The sequence below is a fragment of the Mustela nigripes genome, chromosome 11 (assembly GCF_022355385.1).
Source record: "Mustela nigripes isolate SB6536 chromosome 11, MUSNIG.SB6536, whole genome shotgun sequence".
In the NCBI taxonomy this organism is placed as follows: Eukaryota; Metazoa; Chordata; class Mammalia; order Carnivora; family Mustelidae; genus Mustela; species Mustela nigripes.
Window position 1 is genome coordinate 38,984,569 of NC_081567.1, and position 17,380 is coordinate 39,001,948.

The 17,380-nt window shown below is 61.4% G+C and overlaps 1 protein-coding gene across 3 annotated transcripts in view; it reads left to right on the forward strand.

Annotated features, from left to right (window-relative positions):
• Nucleotides 1-17,287, forward strand: part of AXIN1 (axin 1) — a 47,815-nt gene extending 30,528 nt beyond the window's left edge. The window contains exons 3-10 of one of the 3 annotated variants that reach the window (XM_059415841.1): nt 246-342; nt 5,345-5,482; nt 8,042-8,571; nt 9,261-9,431; nt 12,425-12,670; nt 14,500-14,607; nt 16,195-16,362; nt 16,481-17,287. In XM_059415841.1, coding sequence (XP_059271824.1) covers nt 246-342; nt 5,345-5,482; nt 8,042-8,571; nt 9,261-9,431; nt 12,425-12,670; nt 14,500-14,607; nt 16,195-16,362; nt 16,481-16,607 — 1,585 coding nt within the window. In that variant the 3' untranslated portion in view covers nt 16,608-17,287. The remainder of the gene's footprint in view (nt 1-245; nt 343-5,344; nt 5,483-8,041; nt 8,572-9,260; nt 9,432-12,424; nt 12,671-14,499; nt 14,608-16,194; nt 16,363-16,480) is intronic. The other 2 variants (XM_059415842.1, XM_059415843.1) reach the window with 2 other exon arrangements.
• Nucleotides 17,288-17,380: the final 93 nt, after the last annotated feature.

Below are 17,380 nucleotides of genomic sequence, written 5' to 3' on the forward strand. Positions count from 1 at the left end.
GAGGGGGCAGCAGGCCGCCATCGAGCTGGGAGCCCGACCCGGGGCTCATTCAGGGTCCCGGATCGTGACCTGAGCCGAAGGCAGATGCTTCATCGACATGGCCCCCCTCGGCGCCCCGAATAAATAGACCTTTACAAGCATGGAGAGACCGTGCTGAGCTGTGCAGCCACGCCGCAGGGAACGCCAGCAGGATGGTGTCGCTGCGCTGTCCCGTGTGTTCACGTGAGGCTCTCTCCCGTGCACAGGGATGGCGTCCCGCCGTACAGGATCCGCAGGCAGCACCGCCGGGAGATGCAGGAGAGCGTCCAGGTCAACGGGCGGGTGCCTCTACCTCACATCCCCGTAAGTTCGCTGCCCAGCCGTCCCCTCCCCGTCAGTGAGGTCGCGGCTCACCCGTATTCCTGGACTGTGCCGGTCCCTTCTCCCCGCTCTGCCTGGCCGTTGGGGCACTGGGCGGTGGGAGCGGCCCTTGCCTGGTGTCCTGGGAGCTCAGCTCACCTCCAGACCCAGCACGTCGTCCCGTGCGGTCCCACCCGGCAGGCTGGAGAGGGCATCGGGGCGGCTTGTAGGTCCAGCCAGCACCATCCTTGCCGAGGGGCAGGGAGCGCCTGACAGAGCACCGGAGCCACCAGGCAGCCTTTGCCCTTCCTGGAGAGTGAGGCACTTCTCCTCTACGTGGGACAGCGGCTCTGAGCCTGTCACTGGCTTGATACCGGGCCTGGCCCCTCGTGGGCCACTTGAGTGCAGCGTGGTGACACTTAGCGACCCCCATCCCAAGTCACGGTGAACACTTTCTGTGGCAGCTGCCCCTGCGTCCCCTCTTAGGGTGCAGACGGTAAGGTGGCTGGGTGCCCTGTGGGCGCCGCAGGCCCGGCGTTCTGTCCCCACCAGCAGAGCTCCCACATGGGTGAGGGGAGGGGAGCTCCCCTCACTCTGGCCCACTGGGTGAGCCGCAGGGACTTCCCAGGGAAGAGGAGGGAAGCTTTGCGGCGGCCTACAGCCTCAGGGACGTCTGCGAGCACCTGTCGGCAGCTCCCGTGCAGGGTTCATGTATACCTGTCCACAGTCAGGGTTCCTCGGTTGGGGTCTCTTCAGTTTCACACGAGAAGAGTGACAGTTGATGGTTGAGAGGAAGGGAGGTGGGTGCACTCTTGCTTCCGAGGCAAGGGTGGGCCAGCGCTTGTCACCTCCCAGCCCACCCTTGGCACGGCCGATTTGGTCTCAACCAGGGACAGACCGGGTCTTCTTGGGGAGGAGAGGGAGATGCCACAGCCTGTGCGCGGCTGCGGGCGCCTCTCTGGGCTCCCTCCCAGGGAGCAGGTCCCACCTGTGTGTCTCAGCTCTGCTCCGCGGATACTGGAACTCGGAACTGGGTCTGGGCAGGGAAGCAGGAGGGGTTACCCGCGTCCTCAAAGGGAAGGGAGTAAGCGGACACAGGGCCAGGGGAGGCGCTGCCTTGTCCTCAGGGCCCAGCTGGAGCGTCCGGCATCACGGCGGTGCAAGCGGACAAGTGCCCTGTGCTGAGGGCCAGGGCCCTGACGAGTATTTGCTCTCGGTGGGAAGAAGCCGCTTCTGTGATGGGACTGATGGACACTGCCCGTGCGGACGGTGAGAAGGACCTCGCTCCCCCCAGGGGCCTCGTGCTGGGATGGCCCCAGGACACAGCGCACGTTGCACAGCGCACGTTGAGGGCCACCGTGCACGAGAGCTTCAGATTTCTGGACGTCACAGGGTCCCGAACGCCCAGGGGAGACAGGCGCAGAGAAGCAGCCCAGCTGAGCACTGCGGGCCGCAGTGGGGATGAGGAGAAGTAGCGTGGGACCCATGTGGCCTTGGGGGTCTGGGGTGCCTGTGGGAGAAGGCCCCTGCGGGGGACACCTGCCGTCAGGTTCCTGGCAGCGGCACGTCCAGCTGGCGCTCAGGAGTAGCTCTCGCGTCGCTCCTGCGGCGTCCACAGCGGCTCCTCTCACGTGTTCCCGCCCTCGAGGTTGATGTATTTCAGAGAGGGGTGGTGGGTTGCACGTGTGGACCCTCACCAACAGCCTGTGCGACAGGGCCTCGACCCCAGACCCCAGGACCTGAGCAAACGGCAGATGCTTAACGGACTGAGCCCCCCGGCCCCCCTCAAAATGAACAGTTCTTAGCTCAACAAATTAAACAGAGTATTCGACAAAACCAGGAGAGAAAGTGGGTGAGCTGGATACAGACCTGGAACGACTTCTCAGAACGCGGCACGGAGAGAATCTGGAAGGGTCAGGAGCGAGAGGTGTTTTTCGGGGAAAGCTCCAGCGTCGGAAGTGAGGAGCCTCTGTGTTCTGGAAGGCCTGGCCAAGCCAGCGCGAAGATAGAGCTGAGACAGTACGTGGCGTGGCAGCGAGAGCCTGGCCTTGCCGTGTGGTGTGGATGGTGCGGTGGCCTCATAGCCTTCCTTCCTCAGTTGCCCAACCCCTGTGGGGCGGCTGACAACGATAGCGTGGGCCTTGCCCTCAGTGATCCCTCGGGGAAAGTAGGAGGTCCTCTGTGTTCCTGAGAGAAGCGGGTGACCTCTGAGTGCTGGTTGTCTTTCCAGGGAAGATTCTGTGAGCCCCGGTGTCCATGCTATTGACCCACTCACGGGAGCAAACGTGGCTGAAGCGGACGGGGCCCGGCCAGGCGGTCATTGCACACGGGGGCCACATGTCAGCAGCCTCCTCACCTGCCGGGGCTTTGTTTCTGGTCCCATGCAAGGGCCAGTTCCTGACTCTGTAGGCGCGTGGGGAGTTCTTGGCCTCGGGGTCCCCGGCTGCCATGGCTTGTTTGGGCCTAGGCAGGGGCCTGGCCGGGGTGCAGTTGGGCAGGACTCCAGCCCTGCTTGGGGGAGCTGGCCTTGCAGTGGGCATTGCACATGGGAGCCGTGGAGGCGGCCTGGAGTCCCGCCCGGCCCCGTGGGCTTAGGGCAGACAGCAGCATGTTCGGTGACAGAGGTTCGGCGTTCCAGGAGTAGAGTGGCCTGTACCTTGTGGACCTCGTGGACGCCTGTGGAAGCTGATCTGGATACGCCTCGTCCGCTGGAGTCGGGAAGCCAGGAGGGGCAGCTCTCCGCAATCCCAGCATCAGGAATGGTCTGTGCAGACGCCCAGGAGCCGCGGCCGAGGGAAGGGCCCTCAGTTACCCAGAGGATTGTGCCTGCATCTCCCACCCCATCGGCCAGCCCCACACCTCAGCCAAGGAGAAGCCGTCGTCGCCGGCCTGCTTGCTTCTGTCCCGCAGACTTCTGTGCCCCGCAGACTCCCACTGCCTCTCCCTTCTCGGTAAAATAACCTTTTCCTTTGCTCGTGGGAGTCGTCGACCGCTTTGCCGTAGACTGCTTGTCCTCGGTTGCCGTTCTTCGCTTTTCTGCACAAAACCATTCTTCCTGGTAAAATAGCTAACTTTTATTTGTGGGGTAACATTTCTTTTTTTTTCTTTTTAAAGATTCTATTTATTCATTTGACAGAGAGAGAGATCACAAGTAGGCAGAGAGGCAGGCAGAGAGAGGGAAGCAGGCTCCCTGCTGAGCAGATAGCCCGATGCGGGGCTTGATCCCAGGACCCTGAGATCAGAGTCAGAGGCTCTGACCTGAGCCAGAGGCAGAGGCTTTAACCCACTGAGCCACCCAGGTGCCCCTGGGGTAACATTTCTTACCGAAGAAACCAGCAAACAGCGGTCCCCATCTTCGCGGAGGTGGCGGCGTGCCGTGATTGGGGTGTGTCTCCTGTGGTGGCTGGCACCGGCCTGCCCAGGAACGTGCGTGCGCATCCTGCCATGGCGGCTGGAGTGCAGCCAAGATGTGCGGCCCGCGGCTGCCCCTCGTGTGTTCGCTGCACTGCGTACCTGGCGGGGGCTCCCAGGGCCAGGCGGGGGGCTGTGTGCCAGGGAGCCGCCCAGCGTGAGCTGTCTGCTCCTCCCAGCAGAGGGAGGGGCTGTTCTTATGCCCTAGAGGTCCCCCAGTTTTAGTGACCACAGCTTTTTCCCATGTGTTGTGTTCGTCCGCAGCTGTCCGTTCGTACAGATCTGCTCCTTTCAGAAGCATAATTGTGCAGCCTAGAGGCTCTCTTCCAGAACACACGGGCTCGGATGGGCCTCTGCTGGGCCGAGCCTGCCATGTGCCTGTGGTTTGGTCCTGTCAGGACTTTCCCCTCTGCCCGTGGCCTGTGTGTGGCATCATGTAGGGTCAGGACCATGAAGCTCTTGCTGTCTGGCCTTCAGCCCTCAGTCCCTTGTGGGTCCCAGCACTCCCCGATGGACCCCGCTGGCCTCTGGGGCTCTATCTGAACATCCTGTCCGGAATATTCCTTCAGGGCTACAGCCTCTTGGCCGTCCCCACTGCCTGGGCTCTTCTGGGAACACTTGCCCCTTCCCCCTCTTGGGTCTGGCCTTCAGGACAAACTACTGCCTGGTGTTAGGTACTGTCCGGTGAAGGACGTGCACGTGTGTGTCAGTGCGTGGACACACGTGTGCCTGTGTTTGTGTCTGTGGGTGGGAACGACAGTACCTGGCAGCTCCACTGGGGAAGTCTGGGTGAGGGCTGGACAGGAGTCCTTTTTGCTGTTCTTTCAATGTTTTTGAACGTGGAATTACAGCAAAGTGAAGTACACTCCGGAAACGTGGTCTTGTGTATTCCTGTAAACTGCATTCTGGAGCTGTCTCCTCCCAACAGGCCGTCCCATTCCCCTGGACGTTTTCCTATACCCTGAGTTCTGGGTCTCCCATCCTTACAGCAGATCCGAGTCCAAAGCCTGGTCTGCCGCGCCTGCGGGTTAAGGGCTGCCGGCCCCCGCCATGCGGGACAGTGTGCGGGCTGTCTCCTGCCGGGGGCTCCTGGGCCCGGCCCCTCCCTCTTACGTGGTCTTGGCAGGTCCCCCTTCGCCCTTCCCAGGCCTCGCAGGGGATTGGCCTGGCCCGTCGTGTTAGAGGCACTTCTCTGGGGTAGGCTGGGGGCGCCGAGGTGAAGGGCACACCTGGGCTTAGGACACCAGAAGCTCCGGCCTGCTGGGGCCCTGCCAGCCGCTGCCCTAGTGACCTAATCTGGCTCTCGCCTGCTCCCTGCCTCTGGTTCTCTGCTCCTAAGGCTGGAGCAGCGTTGGCAGAGCTCTGTTCCGCCTCGCCGGTCGGTGCCGGGTGGAGGACAGCTCCAGTCCAGCAAGGAGAGGGGCAGCGAGGCGGTTGCCACCAGCGAAAGGGAGAAAGCAAGATCACTCACTTGACAATGAAGTGTAGGTTTCATAGCCTGTTTCTCTTCACCCAGGAAGAGCACATGCGTGTCTCGGTTTGGGGGGTGCGGCTCTGAGCGGCTCGTGGCTGGCTAATCCGTGTCTCCTCACAGCGCACTTATCGAATGCCAAAGGAGATCCGTGTGGAGCCCCAGAAGTTCGCCGCGGAGCTCATCCACCGCCTGGAGGCCGTGCAGCGGACACGGGAGGCGGAGGAGAAGCTGGAAGAGCGGCTGAAGCGCGTCCGGATGGTGAGTGCGCCTCCTGGGAGGGCCACAGCGCATCTCCAACGGCTGGTAGAGTTGAGGATGGCTTCAGGCCCCCACAGAGCTCCCTCCAGGGTCTCCCAGTGTGCCGGCTCCTGACACGCTCTGACCCTGTCCCAGCGTCTGCCTGCTCTCCTATGACGCCTGTCCGTCTGAGGCCCCCACCGCACCCGCCCAGCCCTCACTGGCTCCTGGGAGGAGGTGCTCGTTGGGGGAGGCAAGGCCTGGAGAGACCCGTAGGTGCTCAGCAGCAGCATCTTGGCCCTGTGGCTGGGGCCCCCAGTCCACCCTCTTACGGGAAGAGAGTTGGCTCAGAGGTTCTGCGTGCCTGTGACCCTGCAGGTGCCCGGGAGGCGGATTCCTGGGTGGCTCAGGGGGTTAAGCCTCTGCCTTCGGCTCAGGTCATGATCCCAGGATCCTGGGGTCGAGCCCCACATCGGTTCTCTGCTCAGCGGGGAGCATGCTTCCTCCTCTCTCTCTGCCTGCCTCTGCCTACTCGTGATCTCTCTGTCAAATAAATAAATAAAATCCTTAATAAAGGTTCCCGGGAGGCCCCTTAGACACCGCTGGGCTGCAGGTGCCCAGCATACTTTCTCGCAGCCAAGCAGTGGTCCCTTCTTCTCTGGGGCATCCCCGGCGGGCCCACGGCGGTTGTGTCTGAATCCAGCAGGAGCCTCACCCGCAGAGGGCAACACCTGCCCCAGGGACTGCGTGGGGCTCCGCGACGTCACAGGACACGTTCAGACCAATAGCCCCTAGTGTTTCCGGCATCTTGATTCAGAAACTTAATGGGCAGACACGTGGCCTTGGCTCTGGTGTGCGGCTCCACTCGGGGCCCGCAGTAGCCTCTGGGATCAAGCCTCACGTCAGGCTTTGCAGTCAGTGGGGGGTTCTGCTTCAAGGCTGCCTCCCCTTCCCTGCACATGCCAGCTCGCACGCTCTCAAATAATACGTCTTGGCAAAAATAACTTATTTTTCTGTAAAACTTGGAAAATGAGAACAAAGAAGAGGGGCGCCTGGGTAGCTCAGTCCTTAAGCCTCTGCCTTTGGCTCAGGTCATGATCTCAGGGTCCTGGGATCGAGCCCTGCATCGGGCTCCTTGCTCAGCAGAGTCTGCTTCTCCCTCTCCCTCTGTCTGCCGCTCTGCTTATTCATGCTGTCTGTCTCTCTGTCAAATACGTAAATTAAAAACAACAAAAAAACCATTACTCAGACAATTCGGTTAAGCCTATAACATTTCAAAATCCTAAAATGGATTTCTTCCATATGCAGAGCCACCGAGATGGTGTTGGCCAGTCCCCGCCTCCTGGGGATGGAGAGTTCCCCTTCTTCACTGCTCCCTTTGGGGTCACTTCCCGTGTCCTGGGGAGGGCAAGGCAGAGGGGTCAATACGGGGATATGGGGTGGAGCGAGGGAGCCCAGGGTCCCAGTCTGTATCCATCAGGGGCACACTCACCGTCCACCCCTCTGTGTGCCCTCCGCGCCACCTCTGCCCTGAGGGAGACTGACGTGTTTGCAGCTGACTGCCGGTGCTGGCAACGTTTAGGTACTCTCCTGTTAAGTGAGAAGTCTTGTGGGGAAGGTTTTGAGATTGGGTTAGAGTGGAGTGCAGGGGTTGGGGTTCCTACCTCGCTCTTTGGGTTACTACCAGATTTAGTCAGCGTTATCCTGGTCTGCACTGTTGAGTGAGATGAGAAAGTCAGCGTGAGTTATGTCCTTGGGAATTAGACTGGTCAGATGTGTTTACGGATGTGGTTCTGTGGACTGTCAGACAAGCGAGGGCCAGCTAGTTCACTGGGAGGATTCACCAAGAAACACACGGCAAGATGTGAGCGCCTCTGTGCAGGGGTAGAATTCTCTTGAAAGCGCAGCAGAAGATCCAGCAGTAATGCAGAGGAGTGGGGGCGGCCGGCTCAGTGACAGCTGCGTGCAGCTCTTGGTCTCGGGGTTGTGGGCTCGAGCCCCACACTGCAGGTAGAGATGACTTAAATAAATAAGATTTTTTATGGGGCGCCTGGGTGGTTCAGTGGGTTAAAGCCTCTGCCTTCGGTTCAGGTCTTGATCTCAGGGTCCTGGGATCAAGCCCCACATCGGGCTCTCTGCTCAGCGGGGAGCCTGCTTCCCCCTCTCTCTCTGCCTGCCACTCTGCCTACTTGTGATCTCTGTCAAATAAATAAGTACAGTCTTAAAAAAAAATTTCTTTTTAATAAATAAGATTTTTTAAAAATCAAGGAATTAGAAAATCACCTGAAAAGGTAAAAATACGTTTATTGAGAAAGGTGAAGGAAAACTCCTTGTGGAGGTTTGTCCGTGGGCAGGACATAGGCTGGCGTTGGGACTCATAGTGGCCACGTGCGCGTGTGCATGAGTGCTTGTGGCCAGGTGGGGTCGGGGAGCCCTCCCCTGGTCCTCAAGTCAAGCCAGCGTCCGATGCCTCACCGGACCCCCAGGATGAAGCTGCCAGGCTGACTTCTTTGTGACCCCAGATGTGAGGTTCTGCGACACGGGCAGTGCCAGGAGCTGACTCATGGGCTTGTCCTACAGGAGGAAGAAGGCGAGGATGGGGACATGCCCTCTGGCCCCCTGGGGGCCAGTCACAAGCTGCCTTTGGCCCCCGCCTGGCACCACTTCCCGCCCCGCTACGCAGATGTGGGCTGCATGGGGCTCCGGGACGCGCACGAGGAGAACCCGGAGAGCATCCTGGATGAGCACGTGCAGCGGGTCATGCGGACGCCCGGCTGTCAGTCACCGGGGCCCGGCCACCGCTCCCCTGACAGCGCGCATGTGCCCAAGATCGTGGGTGTGCTGGGGGGCGTGCCCTCTGGACACGGGAAGCACGCGCCCAAGTCAGGGGCGAAGCTGGACACGGCCGGCCCGCACCTGCACCGGCACAGCCACCACCATAGCCACCACAGCACGGCCAGGCCCAAGGAGCCGGCCGACGCCGAGGCTGCCCGCCGGGCACAAGGCAGCTTCCTGTGGGGCCAAGAGGTGCACAGCCACGTGGCCAAGCCTCGCAGCCACTTGGAGAGCGTGGGCGCTGCCCCCAATGCCAGCGACAGCCTGGCCTACAGGTGAGTGTCTGGCGAGTGCCAGGCAGCCGGAGCCTTGCTTTGGGATCGGTGCTGTGGTTCCTTGTCTCTGAGCCCGTGTCTGTGAGGGCCACATGTGTCTTCCTAGGATCGAAGGTCACACATAGGAGCTTCGTCTCCGGTGGGCTCTGTCCTGGTTTTTGTGGCCAGAATTCCCTTTTAAAAGTCATCCAGCCATGAGGGGTGCCTGTGGGGCTCAGCCGGTCGGCTTTGGCTCAGGTGTCGTGAGATGGCCACTCACGTCCAGCCACTCCACTTAGAGGGCAGGCTGCTCCTCTCCACCCTTTGAAGTCGCTTTGCCTCTGCCCTTCCTGCACATGTGCGAGCACGTGCTAGCGCTCTCTCAGACCTTTAGAAAAATAATTTTAAAAAATCAAAGTTGTCCAAGTGCCATCAGCTGGAGAGTGTGGCCTTTGACCTCCCAGGCAGCTTACCCTCAGATGCATCTGCCTCAGGGGGAGGCATCTGGGCCCTGGGGCGGCTGCCAGCAGGCCGGGGAAGGACAGGCGCTAGGCCTCCCAGGTGGTGCCGTCTGGACGCTTTCCTCCACGTCCCAGCCCGTAGAGCCCCGACAGTTCAGTCAACCCCGACTGAACCCCAGCACCGGGGTACAGCTGCCCGGAGTCAGGCCGGGCCACGTCAGCAGGTGACCCCCAGTTCTGCTCTTACAGCGGGAAGGCAGGCGCTGCCCCCAGAAGAAGTGCCAAGAAGGCTGAGTCAGGGAAGAGTGCGGGCGCAGAGGCGCCAGGCCCGTCAGAAGACACGGAGAAGAACCAGAAGATTATGCAGTGGATCATTGAGGGGGAGAAGGAGATCAGCAGGCACCGCAAGGCTGGCCACGGGTAAGGGGCGCACTGCGTCCGGGGTGTGGGTACGGGGGTGTGGAACCAGTGAGGAGCCCCCAGCCCCCGGCAGCCCGCGCTCCTGAAGCAGTGCCTGGCCGCCCGCTGTCTCCTCACGTGGCAAGATCTCTATGGTCTTCTGAGCTCACAGATGCCCCCCGTCCCCCATCGTGTCCTGGGCAGGGGTGCCCGCGGGTGACATCAGTCTGCGGTCGCCATGCTCTGTCTGAGCTCCTCTTGCTGCCCTCCACCCCCACCCAGGAGGGGGCCCCGCTGTCACACGGTGGTTCTCACAAGGTTATTTCTGGGGTGGTGACGCCTCCACATGACGGTGACCTCAGTGACTGGGGGAGTTAGGCCAGTGCCTGCCCATCACTGCAGACAGAGGCTGCATGGTTGGCAGCGGGCCGTCCCCCCAGCCATTGGCCGTCTGCGGCCCTCGGAGCTCCATCTTGGCTGCCGCAGGACCAGGGCTGCTCTGTTGGTGCAGAGCCGGCCTCTGGACGAGACATTGCTGCCCCTTATGGACTCCCCCATTGTGGGAAGACCGTGGGGGACCGGGGCTGGCTCAGACACACCCCTGGGCTGGAGACATGTACCATCTCTCACAGGGCAGCTGTCTGGGCCCCAGGCTGGTGGGATATGCTGGCGGTGGGCGGGCTTCCGCTGCTTCCTCCGTCTCAGGCTCTCCTGAAGCTCCTCCGTTTTGGACGTGGTTGGGGAGGCTGGAGTGTGTGCAGCCGGTGGGGGGGTATCAGGTGGGCACCTGCCCAGCCCCTCCTGAGTGGTGAGCTGAAGTGGCACTGTCCACCTCTGGGGCCCCGTGTTTGGTCTCCACGTGGCCCTGGGGACGAGCACAGTCCCAGAACCTGTTCTAGCTGACGGTTCTCTCCAGAGCCCCTCTCTTGTTCTGGTTGGGGTGGGGATGGACTGTCGGTTTCTCTGGATTTCTTCTGGTGTTGGGTTTTCACAAGGACTGGCTCTGTGCTTGCTGTCAGGACATGACCGTGATTCAGCGTCCCCATGAGTTCCCGCTGGCCTCCCGAGAGCTAGGGGGCCATGTGCCTCTGCCTTTGCTGTTCTTACACAGGGGTGTAGGGCAGGGAGATGAAGACCTGGTGGAGCCTGGTGGGGCCAGTAGATGGGAGACAGAGTGGGAGTGGGGAGTTGAGAGGGGTGGGGGGAGGGGAGACGGGTTGGCGGGGATGGGTGGAGAGATGAGGGGCTATGGGGAGATGGGAGGGGATGGGGTTTGGGAGAAAGTAGGGGAGGGGAGGTTGGGTACAGAGCCAAGCAGGGAGGGGGTGGGAGTTGGGCCCAGGGAGGAGGTGTCCTTGTGGCTGGCCTTGAGCCCATTCCCCCTGGGGTGTCTTGCCTTGGGCAGTTCTGTTCTGGAGTCCTGAGGGCACTGAGCCTACCCACTGCCCAGGGGACCCTCTTCCTGGGATTCCCTCCTGGCACAAAACCCCCTTTCCGAGGGCTGCGGCCAACAGCTAAGAGAGGCTGATGCTTTCCTGGAATTCACTCAGGGGTTGAGTGAGGCGTCAGGTGTTTTCTGTGTTGAGTAACAAAGGCACTGGTATGCTAGCGCATGGAGGGGGAAATCAGGAAAAATTATAAGTTCAGAAATGTGCCAATTAAGTGTTTTTTTTTTTTAAGATTTTATTTATTTATCGGGGGGTGGGGAGAGCGAGCACAGGCAGACAGAATGGCAGGCAGAGGCAGAGGGAAAAGCAGGCTCCCTGCTGAGCAAGGAGCCCAATGTGGGACTCGATCCCAGGACGCTGGGATCATGACCTGAGCCGAAGGCAGCTGCTTAACCAACTGAGCCACCCAGGCGTCCCAATTAAGTGTTTTTAACAGGGAAGAGAATATACCAACATGATGGGAACAGGTATCTCTAAATCGTGATGTTTCGAATTGTTTATATATTTTTTAAATTTTCTGTATATTTCAGGTTTTTCACAAAGAGCGCTTATTTTGATGTTAACATGTTTTTTAAAATAGTAAAGACTTTTCTTTAAAGGAAGTCTGTGTAGCATCGGGTTTATATTTCAGTGAAGTGATTAAAAGTGGGCCACAGAGGGGTACCTGGGCTGTGAGAGTGGGCCCGTAGTTGGCGGGGCGTTGGCTGGAGGTTCTGTCTGCCCTGCCCCCTTTCAAATAAGGACTTTTTCTTCTTCTTTTTTTTTTTTTTAAGCTTTTGTTTATTTATTTGACAGACACACAGCAATAGAGGGAACACAGGCAGAGAGAAAGGGAGAGAGAGAAGCAGGCTTCCCGCCGAGCAGGGAGCCCAATGCTGGGCTCGATGTCAGGACTCTGGGATTGTGACCTGACCTGAAAGCAGATGCCCAACAACTGAGCCACCCAGGCACCCTTCAAATAAGTACTTTTTAAAAAAATTAACGAAAGAGGGGTGCATGGGTGTCTCAGTGGGTTAAGCCTCTGCCTTCGGCTCAGGTTATGATCTCAGGGTCCTGGGATCGAGCCCCAAGTCGGGCTCTCTGCTCAGCAGGGAGCCTGCTTCCCTCCCCTCTCTCTCTCTCTGCCTGCCTCTCTGCCTACTTGGATCTCTGTCTGTTAAATAAGTAATAAATAAAATCTTTATAAAAAAATAATAAAAATTACGGAAGAATGGGGTGCCTGGGTGGCTCAGTTGGTTAAGCATCTGCCCTCAGCTCAGGTCACGAGTCCCGCATCGGGCTCCCTGCTCAGCGGGGAGTCTGCTTCTCCCTCTGACCCTCCCCCATCTCATGCTCTTTCTCTCTCTCATTCTCTCCCTCCCAAATAAATAAATAAAATCTCAAGATTACAAAGAAGCATGCCACAAAGGAACATGTGTATCAGGGGCACCGGGGGAGGGTGTGAACTGTTGCCTAACAGCCAGGGTCAATGCCAAGCTTGGTCTCCCCGGGCCCTGCCCCAGTTCCTGGCACCCGCACTGGCCAGGCTCTCACTTGCCACCACTCCTTGTCCTCTTGCTCCCAAAGGTCTTCCGGCGCCAAGAAGCAGCAGGCACACGAGAGCTCTAGGCCCTTGTCTGTGGAGCGTCCTGGGGCCGTGCACCCTTGGGTCAGCGCTCAGCTGCGGAACTCCGTCCAGCCCTCTCACCTCTTCATTCAAGACCCCACCATGCCACCCAACCCGGCCCCCAACCCTCTGACCCAGCTGGAGGAGGCCCGCAGGCGTCTGGAGGAGGAAGAGAAGAGAGCCAGCAAGTTACCCTCCAAGCAGAGGTATGCTGGGTTGGGGGGAGCAGGCCACACCCAGAGCCAGGTCCACTCTGGGTACTGTGGCTTGGCTTTGGTGCTGAGGCTTCCCTTGGCCCAAGAGCCCCACAGAGAGCTGTGCTGGCTGCCCACTGGCCGTCCTGCTTGCTTCTTGCCACTGAGAGCCACCCAGGGCACGGCAAGCGGCCCTGCTTTGTGACCAGGGTCTGGGAGGGCATGTGGTCATTACACTGTCCTAGGGATGGAGGGGACCCTCTGTCTTCTGGCAGTGTGCTCATCCTGTCAGTGTCCGTGGCACAGGGACCACCAGGGGTTCCCATCAGGTCCCCTGGCTGCTGTGCGGGCTGAGCTGCAAGTGGGGTCTTGGGGGTTCCTGGCTACCTCTGCTCGCAGACCCCAGAAGGGGCCGCACCGTCTGCAGGCGGGACAGTCAGCATTGCTGACGTACATGCTGATGTGACAGTCTTCTCCTGGAGGGACCCCTAAGCACCAGAGTCCCCCTCGTTGGGGACCAGAGAGGCCTGACCCGCGGCTCACGCCGTCTCAGAGAAGCCCGGGGAGCACTCCTTGGTGATAACAGGCTTTCTCTGCAGGCCTGAGTGTTGTTGTTTCCCTGCCTTTTCAGCTGGGCCTTGAGGTCACTTTTTCCACGTGGATCAGGGTCTCTGAGGGGGGGGCATGGTCACACAGTGGCCCTGTGTTCCTTGGATGTCGCCGGCGCCCCTTATCCCGTCTGTGATCACTTGTCATCCTTCCGGGGGGCCTTACTGTGTGTGGGGCTCTCCAGCTCTGGGGAGGCTGGTGTCCATGGTGGTCTCACTGGGCAGAGCCCTGAGTGTGTGCCCTGGCTGTGGTGCGTAACCACGTTGATGGCCCTTTGTCTCACACCCTGTCATCCTGTCCCCATAGAACCAGAGAGCCAGCCTGGCGCGAGATGCCTGGGCTGGTGTGGGGGATGCCTCTTGTCCGCTGGGGCCTGTGACCTGGCGCAAACGGGGTAGCAGGGGCGTCATCTGGGAAGGGGCCAGGGAGTGCTTGTGGGATGTCCCCTCTCTGCCCAGACCTTCTACGGGGCTGCATGGGACCGTTGTCCCTGGCATGCTCTGGGGGAGCCGGGCTCGTGTCTCCTCTTTCCACCAGCACCGGCGGGCCCTGTGTGTGCCCTTGCCGGCCAGACACCGCGCAGCCACATGAGCCTCTTGGGGACACATGTCTCGGGCCGTGAGCCTCCTGATGGGGTGCTAGACGGTGGTTGGCGTCCATAGGCCTTTCGTAAACAGCCACAGACTCAAGTGAAGGCCCAGAGGCAGCAGTGGGGGTGCTGGGCCCTCTCCAAGCTCGCTGCGGGGTGGACCCGCCAGGCTGACAGAAGATGAGTCTCTCTGAGGGCGGACAGCCCTGCGGAGAGCTGCCGCCATGCGGCTGGCCCGGAACGGGCCTCCCCCGCTGCTCAGGACGGAGCTGCGTCAGGGCATGGATGGGGAAGAGCCGTGTAGAGTGGAGGAGGCCAGGGGCAGGCCCTCCCAGAAGACCCTTCCTGGTGTGGATGAAGCGACAAGACGCCGGCGCCCCCAGTGGGTGCTTCGAGTGGGGTCCCGGGAGCTCCACGACGCAGTGAGGAATCTAGGAGCTCCGGATGAAGTCCAGCGGCCTCTGCCTCCCGACTGACCCCGAAGCAGCCCTTGACCTTCCCGTCCGTGGTTTGGTGTCTGTCTGCTCACACAGTAGGAGCCCTGTTTAGTGGTGATGGACCCTCGTGGGGGCCCCGCTGTCCCCTCCGAGCCTTGGCAGAGGCCCCCACCAGCTCCGCGGCTCACTGACCGGTTGTTCCCTAGGTATGTGCAGGAGGTCATCCAGCGGGGGCGCTCCTGCGTCAGGCCAGCGTGCACACCTGTGCTGAGCGTGGTGCCGGCCGTGTCCGACTTGGAGCTCTCCGAGACAGAGTACGTGCGCCCCGCGCGGGTCCCGCTTGCCAGGCTGCCCGCGGTGGAGCCGCTGCTCCCAGGACAGGATTCGGGGCGCCGCACTGGAAGAGATGGGGCTGGGCTCCAGCTGCTTGTCTCCATCAGAGGAGACGCGGGCCATCCTCGTGGGACATGCGGCTGGCGGGCCAGAGAGGAAGTTCTGCTGTTCCTCGCTCTGGCCGGGGCTCCCCACCCACCTCCACTGTCCTGAGCTTCCGCGCCGGCCCCGGGGGCACGCGGTCGCGTGCTGGGCCTTGTTTCCCTGGCTCAGCCACGTGAAAGCGCCTGCCTGGGTGGCTAGGGTGTGTCCGGGGCCCGTGCGCCCACCGCCCGCCGGGCCTTGCTCTGTTCCCATGTGGCGTGCGGGAGTGCGTGGAGCAGGGAGGGCGCTGGGGACCACCTGTAGGCGGTGCCGGTCGCCCAATCCCTGCATCTCCGCTCAGGGGAGAGCAGAAAGGGGGTCCCCACCACATCTCAGATTGTGCCCTGTCACGTCCAGCCGAATGCGTGGGTGACTTGGCCTCCCCACCAGGTCACTCCTTGAGGGTAGTCTCTGGAAAAGCAGGGACCCTGCCTCCTTTCTGTAGAGAATGGAGTCCCAGAGGACCCCCCCACCCTGCAGTGTGAGGCTGTAGGACTGAGGGAAGGAGAGCAGGCACCCGGGAGCCCAGCTTGAGCAGTGGATGGCCACGTGGCCTGAGTCGCTGTCAGCCGTGTGCCCAGGAGCAGCTGGGAGAGGGGAGGGCTCCCAGGGAGAGACAGGCTGGTCGTGAGCTCCTGGCCAGCAGGGCCCAGGGGCTGTGTCTGAGCACACCTGGGTGGCTCTGGTGCGGTCGCAGGGACGAGAGCTGCTAGATGACCACACGGTGCTGCCTGTGGTCTCAGACACAGAGCCCTGCCTCAGCACCATCAGGATGTGCAGTCCCGGGCTGCATGGTGCTGGGCTCCTGCCCTTCTCTGCATGTTGGGCTGGGCTCTGCCCCTGCCCCTGCCTGGGGCTGTTCCTCGGCCGTGAGGTGTTCCCGCAGTCACAGGGCTCTCTAACTCTTACCTGGGCCACAGGGAGCGTGGCCCAGCCTTGAGCTGGGGGCCGCGCTGGTTCTAGTGGCCTGGGTGTCTTAGGAAACCAGGTGCTGGGATCCACTGTGGGTTCCGGCCCCGAGAAACTTGCTCCCCTGCGTTCATGGGGCCTGGGTAGGGGGTGCCGCTCCCCCAGCCAGCTCGGACCACAGGGAGGCCTGAGCCCATGTGGTGGGTGCAGGAGGGTGGTGGGGAAATGGAGGCGCCGGCTGTATGGGGGCAGGGGGCAAGCAGGGGAGGGATGAGCCGGTGTCCTTGCTGTGGGTCTGAGGGTGTGGGGGGCTGATGCAGGACTGGACCCTTGGGTCAGGACACCACGTGGAGTGAGGCTTCCGGAGGGCTGGCCCTGGAGCTCCAGGCAAGGGGGTGTCTGAGGATGACGAACCCCCCCGAGGGATGAACCCTCGCCCTGTGCTTCCTGGAGGGCCTGTAGCCCTTTGGGGTATGCCCTGAGCCTAGCAATCACCAGTACACCTCCACCTCCAGGACGAAGTCCCAGAGAAAGGCGGGCAGTGGGAGTGCGCAGCCGTGTGACAGCATCGTGGTGGCCTACTACTTCTGCGGGGAGCCCATCCCCTACAGGACCCTGGTGCGGGGCCGCGCCGTCACCCTGGGCCAGTTCAAGGAGCTGCTCACCAAGAAAGGCAATTACAGGTGAGAGCCCCGCGTGTATCCTATGCTCAGTGTGACCCCCGCAGCAGCTGGGCCGCAGGGCCTGCGGTGCACACGGGGCCGGGGGGAGCCCTCATCCCTGCTCCCCCCTGTCCCGCAGATACTACTTCAAGAAAGTGAGCGATGAGTTTGACTGTGGTGTAGTGTTCGAGGAGGTTCGGGAGGACGACACAGTGCTGCCCGTGTTTGAGGAGAAGATCATCGGCAAGGTGGAGAAGGTAGACTGACCTGCCAGTCTGGCCTCTGCGCCGGCTTGGGCCCATGTCAGGCAGGGACCGGGCATCACGGCGAGCGTCCGAGTGTCGTGCCGTGTCGTGTGCTTCCCGTGTGTGCAGACACACGGCCGCGGTCAAAGACCAGGTGCTGCTCGCCCCGCAGCTGGCCGGGGGTCCCTCGAGCGACCCCGCCCACTGCTCAGTGATCCTTGGAGCGGCCGGCGGAGCAGGCCCACCACAGGGCGGCCTCTAGTGCCCCTGCAGCGGCGCCCGCTGCTCACTGCTCCTTGCTCCGGCGCTCGCACTGCAGGCTCTGCCCCCCCCCCCGCTCTGGGATGGTCCGACACACCCTGCCCCGGCCCGGCCTGGGCCTGGGGTGCCAGGGGCCCCGCGGGGGCCTCTGTCAACTGTACATGTCACCGAGTGCCTTCAACACAGCTTGTCTCTTGCCTGCCACTGTGTGGATCCGGCGACGGAGCCCCGTAGCGCTCGCCCTCCTCCACCCTTGTGTCCAGGGCGCCGGCTCAGCGGGTCCCGGGCCCCTCCCCTCGAAGGGCCCCTGTAAATATGTACATTTCTCAGGCCAGGGCCAGTGGGGGGCTGCCCCAGCCCATTTTTCATGCGCTGACTTGTACAATTATCTTTTCAAAGGTACTTGGATAATAATGAAATAAAATCATTTTTGAACCTTCTCTGGCAGGAGTGCACCTGTCTTCTGTGGTGGGGCCTGGCTGGTAGGCTTGCCGTTCTCGGCCAGCTTCACGCCAGGCCTCTGAGGGTCGAGA